Genomic DNA, 13,929 nt, shown 5'->3' on the forward strand with positions numbered 1-13,929 from the left:
GCCATGGAAAATGCAGCAGTTAACTGATGATTGACAGTTAACTGCCAAGCTTTGTTTAAATTCAAACCAGGCATGCTAACTCTGATTGGTCAACGTATTGCCCGGGGGAATGAACCAGAGAATGGCTGTTGCCTATATTGTTTAGTTGACACAGGTGCAATACGTGTACATGTTCTTTTACAAAGAGCAGGGCCCTGTGTATTCATATACGTAGCTTCTAGCTTCTAGTACACGTAAGTGAGCCACACTGCAAGCCTAACTGATAACCTTAAATTGGATGTCAGCATAATTCTTAGCATGCTCAGGATTGTTTAGCAGATTCATTTGAAGGGAAATAAGAATTGGTCATAGAGAGTGTGAAACAAAATAAAGAGAGGAATGCGTAAGACTCGGTAAATGGCAGAACAGGCTCACAGGACTGAATGGCTTCCTTCTGGCCCTATGTCTCTTTCAGAGAGCCAAGAATTGAGGGACAGAAAGTGAGATAGAGTCAGACAGAGACAGAGAGAGAGAGACAGAGACAGAGACACAGAGACAGAGACACAGAGAGAGACAGACAAAGGAAGAAAGGGGCAATGAGGGAAACAAAGAAAGAGACAGAGACAGAGCGAGAGACCATGAGAGAGATAGTGAATGAAACAGAGAGAGAGACAGAGAGAGAAAGAGGCAGAGCGAGAGAGACAGAGAGAGAGAGAGAAAGAACGGAGTGAGAGACCATAAGAGAGATTGAGAGAGGCAAAGCTAGAGAGTTAGGGAGAGAGACGCAGAGAGATGGTAGAGAGAAACTGTAGGAGACAGGGCAGAAAGAGATAGATTAACAGAAAAAAGAGAGAAAAAGGGACAGAAACCAGTAACAAGCAAAGTAACAAAATCAGAGAGATACAAGGAGAAGGGAGATTGAAAACCAGGGAGAGAGATCTCTTGCGGGGATACTTGGGGCTGATGGAGAGTATGGCAACTGTTGTACCACATCAGAGCTTGTGAATGGATGCTACAATCTGTCAAATCTCATCTCTGTCTTTGGTTCCTTACCTCCATCTTCCATCACCACCTCCACCAGGTGGCTGCCTCCTGCAGGGTCTCCACCCAGGAGAGTCACCTCCCCAGATTCGGAATCAACTGAGAGCCAATGGATCGAATCATTTCCCAGGCGGAATCTGCCAAAAGCAAGAAGTCTCTCATTAGAAGGTTTGACAGTGTGGACACTGAGAGACTGTTTCCTACTGTTGGGAGACTCTAGCACACTGGGCTACAGTCTCAGGGCAAGGAATCAGCCACTTCAGACTGAGCTGAGGAGAAATTTCTTCACTCAGAGGATTGTGAATCTTTGAAATCTCTATTCCAGAGGGACGTGGGTGCTCAGTTTTGAGCAAGCAGGGATGTAGTGTTCAGGTAGAAGACGGAGCAAGCTCAAGGGGCTGTGTGGTCTATTCCTGCTTCCACTTGTTATGCTTCTAGGTTAGGCGGACATAAATCAAATGATCATTCTCTACCGGATTCAATCTGAGGAGAAACATCCAGCTGTGAGAGTGTGTGCACTGGAATCGGAACTCTCACAGCTGGATCTCACTCTCACAGCTGGATCTCACTCTCACAGCTGGATCTCACTCTCACAGCTGGATCTCACTCTCACAGTTTTCCTCTGGTGGATTTGTATATAAAGCGAGGGAGAATAACCTTAAAATTAGAGCTCAGCTGTTTGTGTTTGATGTCAGGAAGCAGCTCTTCACACAAATCCAAGCCGATGCTCCCAGAGCGGTACTGAGGGAGTGCTGTCCTGACAAAGGTGCCGTCTTTCAGGTGAGATGTTAAACCGGGACCCCATCTGCCCTCTTAGGGGGACATAAAAGATCCCACTGCACTATTTCAAAGGAGAGCAGGGGAGTTCTCCCTTAACCAACATCACAAAAACAGATTATCTGGTCATTATCACATTGCTGTTTGTGGGAGCTTGCTGTGCACAAATTGCGCTGCTGTGTTATCTACATGACAACTGTGACTACACTTCAAAAAGTGCTTCATTGGCTGTAAAGCACTTTGGGACGACCTGAGTTCATGAGAGGTTTTAAATAAATGCAAGTCTTTCTTTTTTTCAAAGGGGATGGATAATCCAGAACTTTCTCCTCAAAAATACTGTTGAGTCTGGGGTTAATTTGAAAATTTCAGAACTGGGATTGAAAGATTTTTGTTGGGTACGGGGATTAAGGGTTATGGAACCAAGGTGGGTAAATGGAGTCAGGATACGGATCAGTCATGATCTAACTGAATGTTGGAACAGGCCCGAGGAGCTGAATGGCCTCTCCCCATTGTTGAGTTGGTTGCACAACCTAGCGTGTCCTTACCTAACAGGAGCAGACGATGTGTCAGGGTCATACCCCTCCACCCTCAGTAACACACTGCCGGGCAGGACATCCTTGGGAACAGTCGCCTCGTAATCACTCTGAGAAAGTATTGGAGATTCATTGATGTCATCCACCAGGATGGAGACGGTCATTGTGGAGCTTGGGCCGTACTCAGACCCAACCAGCTCAGCCTCATTCCTGGCAGAGATGACCAGCCTGTACTCACTCACTGTCTCGTAGTCCAGAGCCTAAGAAAACAGATTTTACACTGTAATCTCACATCGCACCCCCCTCTCTAGAATCCATCGCCATGCCGTTTATTTTTCCTGTCAATTCATATTTCATTTTTAATGGAGAGTTTTAATCGTTGATGTGAGAAATGTGAGTGAGGGGAACACTTAACCCATTCACTAACAGTGAGAGAGATAAATATACATGGAGATGGAGAGAGAAATAGACACAGAGAAAGAGTTAGCGATAGTAACAGAAAGAGACTTAGAGAGCGAGACTGTGACAGACAGAGAGATGGAGAGTGACAGAGTGATGGAGAGAGATAGAGAGATGGAGAGAGACAGAGAGATGGGGAGAGTCAGAGAGATGGGGAGAGACAGAGAGATGGGGAGAGACAGACAGAGACAGAGTGATGAAAAGAGACAAAATGATGAAAGGAGACAGGGTGATAGAGAGTGAGACAGAGACAGAGATGGAAAGTAGGAGAGCTGGAGAGAGAGAGATGGAGAGACAGAGAAAGAGAGGGCGGGAGAGAGGGAGATGAAGAGAAAGAAAACTGGGGAAAGAGCTGAAGACAGACATGGAAATAGACAGAGACATGGAGACAGGTGCAAAGACAGTGATGGAAAAGCAGATAGAAAGACAGAGAGAAATGGGCACAGACAGAGAGAGAAGATGGAAAGAGATTGAGTGAAGCAGTGACCAAAACTAAAATGGGAAGAAGCAGAAAGAGAAAGATGGAGAGCGATGGAGGGAGAGATGCAGATAAAATGAGAGGAGTACAAAAATGGAAAGAGACAAAGGTAGACTGGGAGAGAGAGCGATGAAGACAGAGAGCAGAAACCGTGACAGAGACACAGTGGAGAGACACATGGAGGCAGTAAAGAGAGATAGAGATTCAAAAAGTCAAACACATTAAGGACAGACATTCAGGGACAATGAACAGAGATGAAATGAGGGAGGGAGATGGACATAGAGTGAGAGGCAGAGTGAGAGAGAGAGACATGAAGGAGAGACAGACAGAGACGGTGAACAGAGATGGCAGATAGCAGATATAAACAAACTGACAAAGAGAGAGAGATGGGTTACTTGATGTACCTTGTGTAGGAAAAGGATCCCAACATTGCTTTGTTCCTCTTGGTGAATTCCAAATATTTGCTCTTCATTCCCAGATTCAATTGTGTAGATAACAAACCAGCTGTCCGTCAAGGAGTAATCTGCATCTGTCACATTGATTGTGGTTACAGGATGTCCAACGGCAGTATTCTCAGCTATGCTGATTGGACCATACTACCTCACAACAAGGGAGAAAAATTAATGAAAAGGTAACAGAATGCTCAAGGGTCTGAACTTCAACCAATCACATTACAACAATTGTCAAAGACAGCTGTAATTGGTGCTCACTGGTCACATGGGGAAGGGGGAGAAGGATGTTCGGAGAAGCCTGTCAGGAACCAGCACACTCCCATTCCTAACCAAATATTTATACAATCCCTTTTTGAAAAGAGTTAATGTTCTCAGCATCAACAAGAGATTTTTGCACTCAATGAAGACTGTAGGAGTGTTTTATTCTGATCTCGTAGTTTTATACTTGAGTTCTTTAATTAATTCTGACTGTGAAATCCAAACTAATGTGGCTGCATCATCATCCATTCTCTCTGAAGTTTGAAACAGCCTGGATTATACCGTCTCCTCAAACTTTCTCATTCAAAATAACCTCTGTGAGACTCTCCTCACTTTAAATCTTAGGTTGATTTCCAGTCACTCATCCCTGTCTCTGGTCAAGTCAGTTGTGACTCAGTGAAGAACTCTCTAACCTCTAAGTCAGCAGGTCAGAGGGCCCCAGTGCTACTTGAGAGAACATAACCCAGGCTGACACTCCCAGGACTGAGGGAGTGCTGTACTGTCAGAGGTGCCATCTTTCAGTAGAGATCTTGAACTGATACCTTATCTGCCCTCTAAAGTGGATATACAAGATCCCATTATTTCAAAGAAGGGCTTGAAGAATGTAGAGAACATTCAAGTAAAGGAGATTAGGAGGAACAGAAGTGTAAAGAATATTTGGAATTTTTACCCAGTCTACATTCCCCCTGCCTCCTTCCCTCCCACGGGTCTAACCCAAAACCCAATCCCTCAATCTAACTTGGAATCTGGGGCGCGCAGTATGAGTGGGGAGGTTGGTGAGGGTAGGGGGTGTGTGGTGTGGGTGAGGAAGTTGGTGTAATATAAAGTCATAGAAGTAAACCAAAGAAAAATAAATTTAACGTAAGGGAAGTAAACTTAAGACAGGGCAGAGCAGCTCAGTCATGTGGAATGTGTGTCCTATAATATGTGGGAAGTTGTGGACACTACTGGTAACCTAGATGACCAGATGTGCAAGAAGTGTCACCAGCTGCAGAAACTTAGCCCCAGGCTTTGGACAGAGTGGCTCATCCACGAGGCTGAGAGCTATGTGAATAGCACATTCAGAGAGGTGGTCATACCACACGGTAGGGACATGGAGGCAAAAAGGGAACAGGTGACTGCCAGGCAGTCCAAGAGAACCAGGCAGGTAGTGCAGGAATCCCCTGGGAACTCGCCCGCTAATTGGTTTTCCGTTTTGGATACTATTGAGGGTGTTGGTTCCTCAGAGGAGTGCAGTCAGAGCCAACTTTGTGGCACCACAAGCAGCTCAGCTGTACAGGAGGGGAGGAAGAAGCAGGGATTCATTAGTTAGGGGAACAGACAGGCATTTCTGTGGCCATAGTTCTGACTCCAGGGTGTTATGTTGCCTCCCTGGTGCCAGGGTCAAAGGTGTACCGAATGGCTGCAGACCATTCTTCTGGGGGAGGGTGAACAGCCTGAGGTCATGGTTCACATTGGGTAACAATGACTTGGGCAGGAAGGGAGATGTGGTCCTATGATCAGAATTTAGGGAACTAGGTAGAAAATTAGCAAGCCAATCCTCAAAAGTGGTAATCTCCAGGTTACTCCTAGTGCCATGTACAAGTGAGAACAGAAATAGGAGGATAAGGCAGATAAATGTGTGGCTGGAAAGATGGTGCAGGAGGGAGGAATTTAGACACTGGGACTGGCTCTGGGGGAGATGGTACCTGTACAAGCTGGACGGGTTGCACCTGAACAGAGTCAGGACTGAGTGCCTTGCTAGTTTTGCTAGTGCTGTTGGGAGGGCTTTAAACTAAACTTGGCAGGGGTGTGGGAACCAGGAGAAAATATTAGAGAGGAATACCAGGGTAGACAAAATACTGGGAGAGAGAGATAGCACTAGAATAGAGAACAGTAAGTTAATAGGTGGAGTTGGAGTAAGGGAGAAAGTCATGAAGTCTAAATCAGGGTTACTGTGCATGTATGTGAATCACGGAGTTTAATGAATAAGATTGGGGAGTTACAGGTGCAGGTTGCCATGGGGAAATGTGATGTTGTGGCAATAACAGGGACCTGGCTCAAGGAAGGGCAGAACTGGGTGTTAAACATTCCCAGGTACAAGGTGTTCAGAAAAGATAGGAAAGGAAGGAAAGGAGGAGGAGTGGCAGTATTGGTTAAGGAGAGCACTGCACTGCTGGAGAAAGAGGATGTCCCAGAGGGTTCAGGGGCAGAATCAATTTGGCTGGAGCTAAGGAACAAAAAGGGTGCAATTACATTGCTCATCGTAGACTATAGACCACCAACTTGTGGGAAGGATGTAGAGGAACAAACCTGTAAGGAAATGCCAGAGAGATGCAAACATTACAGGGTAGTTACAATAAGGAACTTTAATTACCCGGATGTAGACTGGGACAGTGGTAGTTTAAAGGGCAGGGAGTGGCAAGAGTTCCTAGATTGTGTTCAGGAGAATTTCCTACAGCAGTATGTGTCCAGTCCAACAAGAAAGAAGGCACTGCTAGACCTGGTTCTTGGGAATGAGGTGGGCCAAGTAGATAAAATGTTAGTGGGGGAACATTTATGAGACAGTGATTATCATATCATAAGGTTTAGATTGACAGTAGAAAAGGACAATGTGCAATCCAGAGTAAAAATAATTAACTGGGGGAGAGCCAACTTCAACAGGGCAAGAACAGAGCTGGGCTGGATAGACTGGAACCAAAGTTTGGCAGGAAAAACTGTAGCTGAACCATGGGCTGCCTTCCAAGAAGAAATGGTTCGGGCACAGTCAAGGTATATTCGGTCAAAAGGGAAAAGGTGGGGCAAACAAATCCAGAGCTCCCTGCATGAAAAAGGAGATAGAAATTAAGATAAAGAAGAAAAAAGTGTGCTTAAGACAGGTGTCAGGTAGAAAATACAATTGAGAACCAAACAGAATACAGGAGGTTCAGAGGGGAGATGGAAAAGCAAATAAGAGAAGCAAAGAGGGATCATGAGAAAAGACTGACAGCCAACATAAAGCGGAATCCCAAAGTCTTCTATCAGCACATAAATAGTAAAAGGGTAGTAAAAGGAGGAGTAGGGACCAAAACGTGGATTTACACAGGGAGGCAGGGGCATTAAATGAATACTTAGCATCCGTCTTAACCCAGGAGGTAGATGCTACCCAGGCCATGGTGACAGAGGAGGAAACTCTGTCAATAGAAGGGTTCAAAATTGATAAGGAGGAGATATTAGATAAACTGTCGGTACTTAAAGTTGACGAGGAACCAGGACCAGATGAGATGTATCCAAGGATGTTGAAGGAAGTGAGAGTAGAAATTGCAGGGGCACTGGCCATAATCTTTCAGTCTTCCCTAGACTCTGGGGAGGTGCCAGAGGACTGGAGAATTGCAAACACTACGCCCTTGTTCAAAAAAGGTTGTAAGGATAAGCCCAGCAATTATAGACCAGTCAGTTTAACTTCAGTGGTGGGCAAGATTCTAGAAACAATTATTTGAGATAGACTTAGTAGTCACATGGAAAAATATGGGTTGATAAGGAAGAGCCAGCATAGATTTCTAAAGGGGCAATTGTGTTTAACTAACTTGCTGGAGTTTTTTTGAAGAGGTAACAGGAAAGGTCGATGAGGGTAATGCTGTTGATGTGGTGTATGTGGACTTTCAAAAGGCGTTTGATACAGTGCCACACAACTGACTTGTGAGAAAAGTTATAGCTCACAGAATAAAAGGGACAGGAGCAACATGGATACAAAATTAGCTGAGTAATAGGAAACACAGGGTAATGGTCAATGGATATTTTTTGGGCTGGAGGAAGGTTTGTAGTGGAGTTCCCCAGGTATTGGGACCCTTGCTTTTCCTGATATATATTAACGATCTAGATCTTGGTGTGCAGGGGACAATTTCAAGTTTGGGGATGATACAAAACTTGGAAGCATTCCAACCTGTGAGATGGACAGTATAGAACTTCAAAAGGACATAGACAAGTTGGGGAGTGGGCAAATAGGTGGCAGGTGAAGTTCAATGTGGAGAAGTGTGAGATGATTCATTTTGGTAGGAAGAACATGGACAAACAATATAAAACAAGGCATACAACTAAACAATGTGCAGAAGCAGAGGGACCTGGGTGTATGTGTGCATAGATCATGGAAGGTGGCAGGACAGGTGGGGAGAGCAGTTAATAAAGTATACAGTATCTTGGGCTTTATTAATAGGAGCATAGAGTACAAGAGCAAGGAGCTGGAATATTGTGTACAGTCCTGGGCACCACATTATAGGAAGGATGTGAACACATTGGAGAGAAGAGGTTTACAAGAATGGTTCCAGGGATGAGAAACTTCAGCTATGAGGATAGATTGGAGAGATTGGGACTGTTCTCCTTGGAGAGAAGAAGGCTAAGTGGAGATTTGATAGAGGTGTTCAAAATCATGAGGGGTCTGGACAGAGTAGATAAGGACAGCACAGGTTTAAAGTGATTTGCAAAAGAAGCAAATGTGACATGAGAAGAAACTTTTTCACACAGTAAGTGGCTCTGGTCTGGAATGCACTGCGTGTGTGGTATGGGTCAGGAGGCTGGAGTGCAGGAAATGCTCTCCCAATCTTCCTCTGCGGGCAGTCACTCCAGAAACACAACCCCCTGTTCCAGGACCTGGTTAAATATCCAAGGCCTAACACCCAGACCATTTTCCACAGAATACCTAGTGGGTGTTTGACAGGGAGCTTTACTCTATATCTAACCCCATGCTGTACCTGTCCTGTGAGTGTTTGATGGGGACAGTGTAGAGGGAGATTTACTCTGTATCTAACCCCGTGCTGTACCTGTCCTGGGAGTGTTGATGGGACAATATAAACTGTAGAATAAGCTATAGTCCGAGATTGATTTTTCTGTGGAGTTTACACATGTAATTGTAACAAAACCAGGCAACAGATCCCAGCTCCTGTACCTGTTTCTGCAGGAATATTGGAGCATTGTCATTCAATTCCTCGACATCAACAGTGACTGTGCAGATACTTGACAATCCTGTCAAATAAAATAGAACATGTCATCAAAGGTAGATTCTAGATGATGCATTTGCGTGGACACCTAACAACAGGGCAGTAACATTATAAATCAATCTCAGGCAGTGCTGCGACCAGCTCTCTGATCGTTCAGCTCGGTGGGCACATTGCCCAGTTTTTGTCAGAAGGTAGCAATTTTGAGTCCTGCTCTAGGACCTACTCTGACCAACACCCCAGTGCGATATAGTGGGAGTGCCGCCATGTCAGAGCTATGTCATTCTACTGCCGATAAACATAGCCCATCTTCCTGCTCAGGCAGATGGTAAAGATTCCTTGGGAATTTCTCCCACTGTGCTAGCTCACATTCTCTGACAGAATCAAAAGCAGATTAGCTGGACATTAATTGCACAGACTGTACAGCACAGAAACAGGCTATTAGGCTAACTTGGTCTGTGCCGATGGTTATGCTCCATACGAGCACATTCCCATCCCGCTTTCATCTGATCCTTAAATCATTTTCTTCTCCTGCACTGGATCAGATGACATTGCAACAGTAAAATGTTTTAGGCTGTACTCAGAATGTGTGATGAGGCCTTGCATCAATATAAAATCATTCTTATATATTTCACCTTTCACCAATTCTGGAGGTAGAGGGAGATTTACTCTGTATCTAACCCCGTGCTGTACCTGTCCTGGGAGTGTTTGATGGGGACAGTGTAGAGGGAGATTTACTCTGTATCTAACCCCGTGCTGTACCTGCCCTGGGAGTGTTTGATGGGGACAGTGTAGAGGGAGATTTACTCTGTATCTAACCCCGTGCTGTACCTGCCCTGGGAGTGTTTGATGGGGACAGTGTAGAGGGAGCTTTACTCTGTATCTAACCCTGTGCTGTACCTGTCCTGGGAGTGTTTGATGGGGACAGTGTAGAGGGAGCTTTACTCTGTATCTAACCCTGTGCTGTACCTGTCCTGGGAGTGTTTGATGGGGACAGTGTAGAGGGAGATTTACTCTGTATCTAACCCCGTGCTGTACCTTTCCTGGGAGCGTTTGATGGGAACAGTGTAGAGCGAGCTTTACTCTGTACCTAATCCCGTGCTGTACCTGTCCTGGGAGTGTTTGATGGGGACAGTGTAGAGGGAGATTTACTCTGTATCTAACCCTGTGCTGTACCTGTCCTGGGAGTGTTTGATGGGGACAGTGTAGAGCGAGCTTTACTCTGTATCTAACCCCATGCTGTACCTGTCCTGGGAGTGTTTGATGGGCCAGTGTAGAGGGAGCTTTACTCTGTATTTAATCCCGTGCTGTACCTGTCCTGGGAGCGTTTGATGGGGACAGTGTAGAGGGAGCTTTACTCTGTATCTAACCCCGTGCTGTATCTGTCCTGGGAGTGTTTGATGGGGACAGTGTAGAGGGAGCTTTACTCTGTATCTAACCCCATGCTGTACCTGTCCTGGGAGTGTTTGATGGGGACAGTGTAGAGGGAGATTTACTCTGTATCTAACCCCGTGCTGTACCTGTCCTGGGAGTGTTATTCTTTGATTCACTCTCTGATGGGATACATTGGGGCACAATTTTCCAGCTCCAGTTCAGCGGGGGTCGGGCTGGAAAATACGTCGAGCCAGTCAAAACTGGACTGGAAGATCCAGCTGTTGGGAGGGTCTGTAAAATTCCACCCGTCTCTCTGGTGACAGATTGGCTAACATGCTTTCTTTAATGTACAGAAGATAAAGGAGAAATGTCTTCCCCCAGATTACCCAGAGTACCCTGAGCGGTAAATCGTATACATGTTTATAAGGGGGAAGCCACAATATTTTAGGCAGAATGTGATTGTCTCAGAGAGGATGCAGTGGAGATTTACCAGAATGGTAGCAGGGTTAAGGGACTTCAGTTAATGTGAAGAGACTGGAGAATCTGAGGCTAAGAGGGGATTTAATAGCATTCAAAATTATAAAGGCTTTTTGATGGAGTAAATAAGGAGAAAGAAATATGTAGAAGGTTCTAATGTTAGTTTGAGATGAAGAGGGGTGGGAGGAGTCTCATTCAGAGCATAAACACCAGCACTGAGCAGATGGGCTGAATGGCCTGTTTCTGTGCTGTATATATGAAACATTTCAGACGTAGTCACTGACTGGGGTGTCTCACCTCCTTCTTGTCCTGCAAGATCAGCTACCTCGATCTCCAGCTGGTACTGCATTGAACTGTAGCCGGTCATGTCTTTGGCCAGTGTGATGATCCCCTCGGCATTGACTGTGAATAGCTGCTCGTCAGGCCCCTGAGGTTCCTGACCACAGAGGCGGAAGGAAAGATGTGCATTCTCAGTCCTGGGGTCATCCTGATCAGCTGCTGTCAGGGTAACAACATGTGTACCTGGAAAAGAGGGAGCAATTCTCAAAATCATGGAATCATATGGCATCAAAGGAGACCATTCAGACCACAGTGCCTGTGTCAGCTCTTTTGAAAGAGCAATTCCCTCTGCTCTTTCCCTGTAGCCCCACAAATTTCTCCTTTTCAGCTACTGATCCGAATCCCTTTTAAAAGTTACTATTCAATCTGCTTCCACCATCTGCTTTCAGGCAGCGCGTTCCAAACAACAACAACTCACTGTGTAAGAACATTTCTCCTTCACTCCCCTCTGCTTATTTTCACAATTACTTTAGACTGTCTCTCTGCTCACTGACCCTCCTGCCAGTGGAAACAATTGCTTTTTATTTACTCCATCCAATCCCTTCATAATCTTGAACACGTAATCTCCTCATATCTTTCTCTGCTCTAAGGCGTGTCCCAGATTCTCTGGTCTCTCTGTGAGTTTGAAGTCCCTCATTCCTGGTACCATTCTGTTAAATCTCCGCTGTACCCTCTCCAAGGCTTTGACATCCTTCATGTCAGGGGTCTAAGACCTCATATGTATATATATATATAACCTTTTTAAAGTGTCTGTGACCCAGAACAATAAGAGGCTATTTGGCAGCATCAAAGAAACTTGCACCTCGTTATCTCTGAAGAGACCTTAAGGACTCCTGAGGGCTGCAGAAGCCAAATTCAAAGGGAAGTATCCAGAGGCCATCTACATTTCACAAGCCAGGCCTGGCCAACGAGTGCTAATTCGTCTGCTCAGTCAAAGGACCCAGACAAAAGGATACACACCCTTTATTAAAGCCAAAGTGGAGAGGTGGGAGTCATGGGACATGACATCCCCTCCTAGCTGGTGGGAACTGTAATATTGCCTTATTGAGCTGCAAAGCTCAGTCTGCCATTTTCCAGCTACCAAGCAGCAGCTCAGAAAAGGGGATCTGTCCAGGTTTGAATGCCTGGCCCCATCTACACTGTCTCGACTGGAACCTCTGTACCATCGCCTAAAAGACTAATTCATCCCTGCATGTCTATATCATTGTGGAAGCCAGCTCTACTGGAAAAGTGAATTATCCAGCATCAGTTCAGCTTGCCGACCTCTGTGAAGGAATACACCACTGGACCACTGGAATATACCTCTGGACCACTGGAATACACCACTGGACTTTGATTCTGGATCTGAACTCACGTGAAACAATAATTCTCTCCCCTGTGGTCTTTGCCCTGGAAATCGTCCTTTCCCTATCCCTCTTTTGTTGCACAGGTGGTCACCCCCACACCCATCCCTGTGATTTGAGTGTGTGAAAATAAACTAACTCTTTCAATTCGTCCTATCTCAAATTTGCTGTGGGCTTATTCATTGAAAATTGGATCGAGCCAAAACCGAGGGGTTGGGGAATACGCCACCGCCTCTACAGTGGGGGGAATCAAAATCAAAACATCTTTTTGTTTATGCACAGGTGGTGAGAGGAGAAAACAGGGTTGTTTAAATTAAACTCCCTCCTGTTTGTTACGCTTCCTAAAATGCAGTGCCCAGGATTGAACTCAATACTCCAGCTTGGGCCTAACCAGTGTTTTATAAAGGTTTAGCATAATTTCCCAGTTGATTATCCTTCTTTCAAAATTTGAGCATAAGTTCAACAAGGCACAATCTGTCCCAGGCTGTACTGAGCGAGAGATTCCTCACACAGAGTTACAGAAACACCAAAATGACTGATGAGTTTGGCAAATGCTCATTGCTTAGAAAGGAGCATTTACCGGTGTAATGAGCCTGGTTAGAGATATTTCAGACAAATATCATAACATCTCATCCCGGAGATTAGAGTTTATCCAGAGGTCCTGTCTAGTCTGTCAGCAGAAAGTAGAAGATTGCATGGGCACGATTTCAGAGAAGAGAAGAGGATCTCTCCTCGGTGTCCTGGCCCAATGTTTACCCTTCTCCCAACATCACTGCTAAAAGGGTTACCTGGGGCAGAATCTTCTGTTCGGAGTGTGGGGATGGGCCTTGTACACCGACATGTATAATGATGGGCGGTGACTTTGGGCGTGTGTCCCAATATCCCCGCGCATCATCCTGGTCTTTCGTTTGGTGAACGCACACTGGAGTTGGCTGAGCGCCCGCCGAATTGTCAAAGGCCAACTGAAGCCATTAATAAACTAATTGCAGTAATTGAATTACCTGGAAAAACTCAGCAGGTCTGGCAGCATCGGCGGAGAAGAAAAGAGTTGACGTTTCGAGTCCTCATGACCCTTCGACAGAACTTGAGTTCGAGTCCAGGAAAGAGCTGAAATATAAGCTGGTTTAAGGTGTGTGTGTGGGGGGCGGAGAGATAGAGAGACAGAGAGGTGGAGGGGGTTGGTGTGGTTGTAGCGACAAACAAGCAGTGATAGAAGCAGAATATCAAAAGATGTCAACAACAATAGTACAATAGAACACATAGGTGTTAAAGATAAAGTTGGTGATATTATCTAAACGAATGTGCTAATTAAGAATGGATGGTAGGGCACTCAAGGTATAGCTCTAGTGGGTTTTTTTTTTTATTTTATATAATGGAAATAGGTGGGAAAAGGAAAATCTTTATAATTTATTGGGAAAAAAAAAGAGAAGGGGGAAACAGAAAGGGGGTGGGGATGGGGGAGGGGACTCA

General features: G+C 45.3%; 1 protein-coding gene across 2 annotated transcripts in view; it reads right to left on the reverse strand.

Moving 5' to 3' along the window:
• Window positions 1–13,929, reverse strand: part of LOC121280577 (cadherin-16-like) — a 63,298-nt gene that overhangs the window by 16,228 nt on the left and 33,141 nt on the right. For both annotated transcript variants that reach the window (XM_041192728.1, XM_041192727.1), the window contains 5 exons: window positions 11,075–11,299; window positions 8,878–8,954; window positions 3,672–3,863; window positions 2,343–2,590; window positions 1,033–1,157 (listed from right to left, as the gene is read on the reverse strand). In XM_041192728.1, the coding sequence (XP_041048662.1) occupies window positions 1,033–1,157; window positions 2,343–2,590; window positions 3,672–3,863; window positions 8,878–8,954; window positions 11,075–11,299 (867 nt within the window). The remainder of the gene's footprint in view (window positions 1–1,032; window positions 1,158–2,342; window positions 2,591–3,671; window positions 3,864–8,877; window positions 8,955–11,074; window positions 11,300–13,929) is intronic.

Source organism: Carcharodon carcharias, chromosome 7 (assembly GCF_017639515.1).
Source record: "Carcharodon carcharias isolate sCarCar2 chromosome 7, sCarCar2.pri, whole genome shotgun sequence".
NCBI classification, from domain to species: Eukaryota; Metazoa; Chordata; class Chondrichthyes; order Lamniformes; family Lamnidae; genus Carcharodon; species Carcharodon carcharias.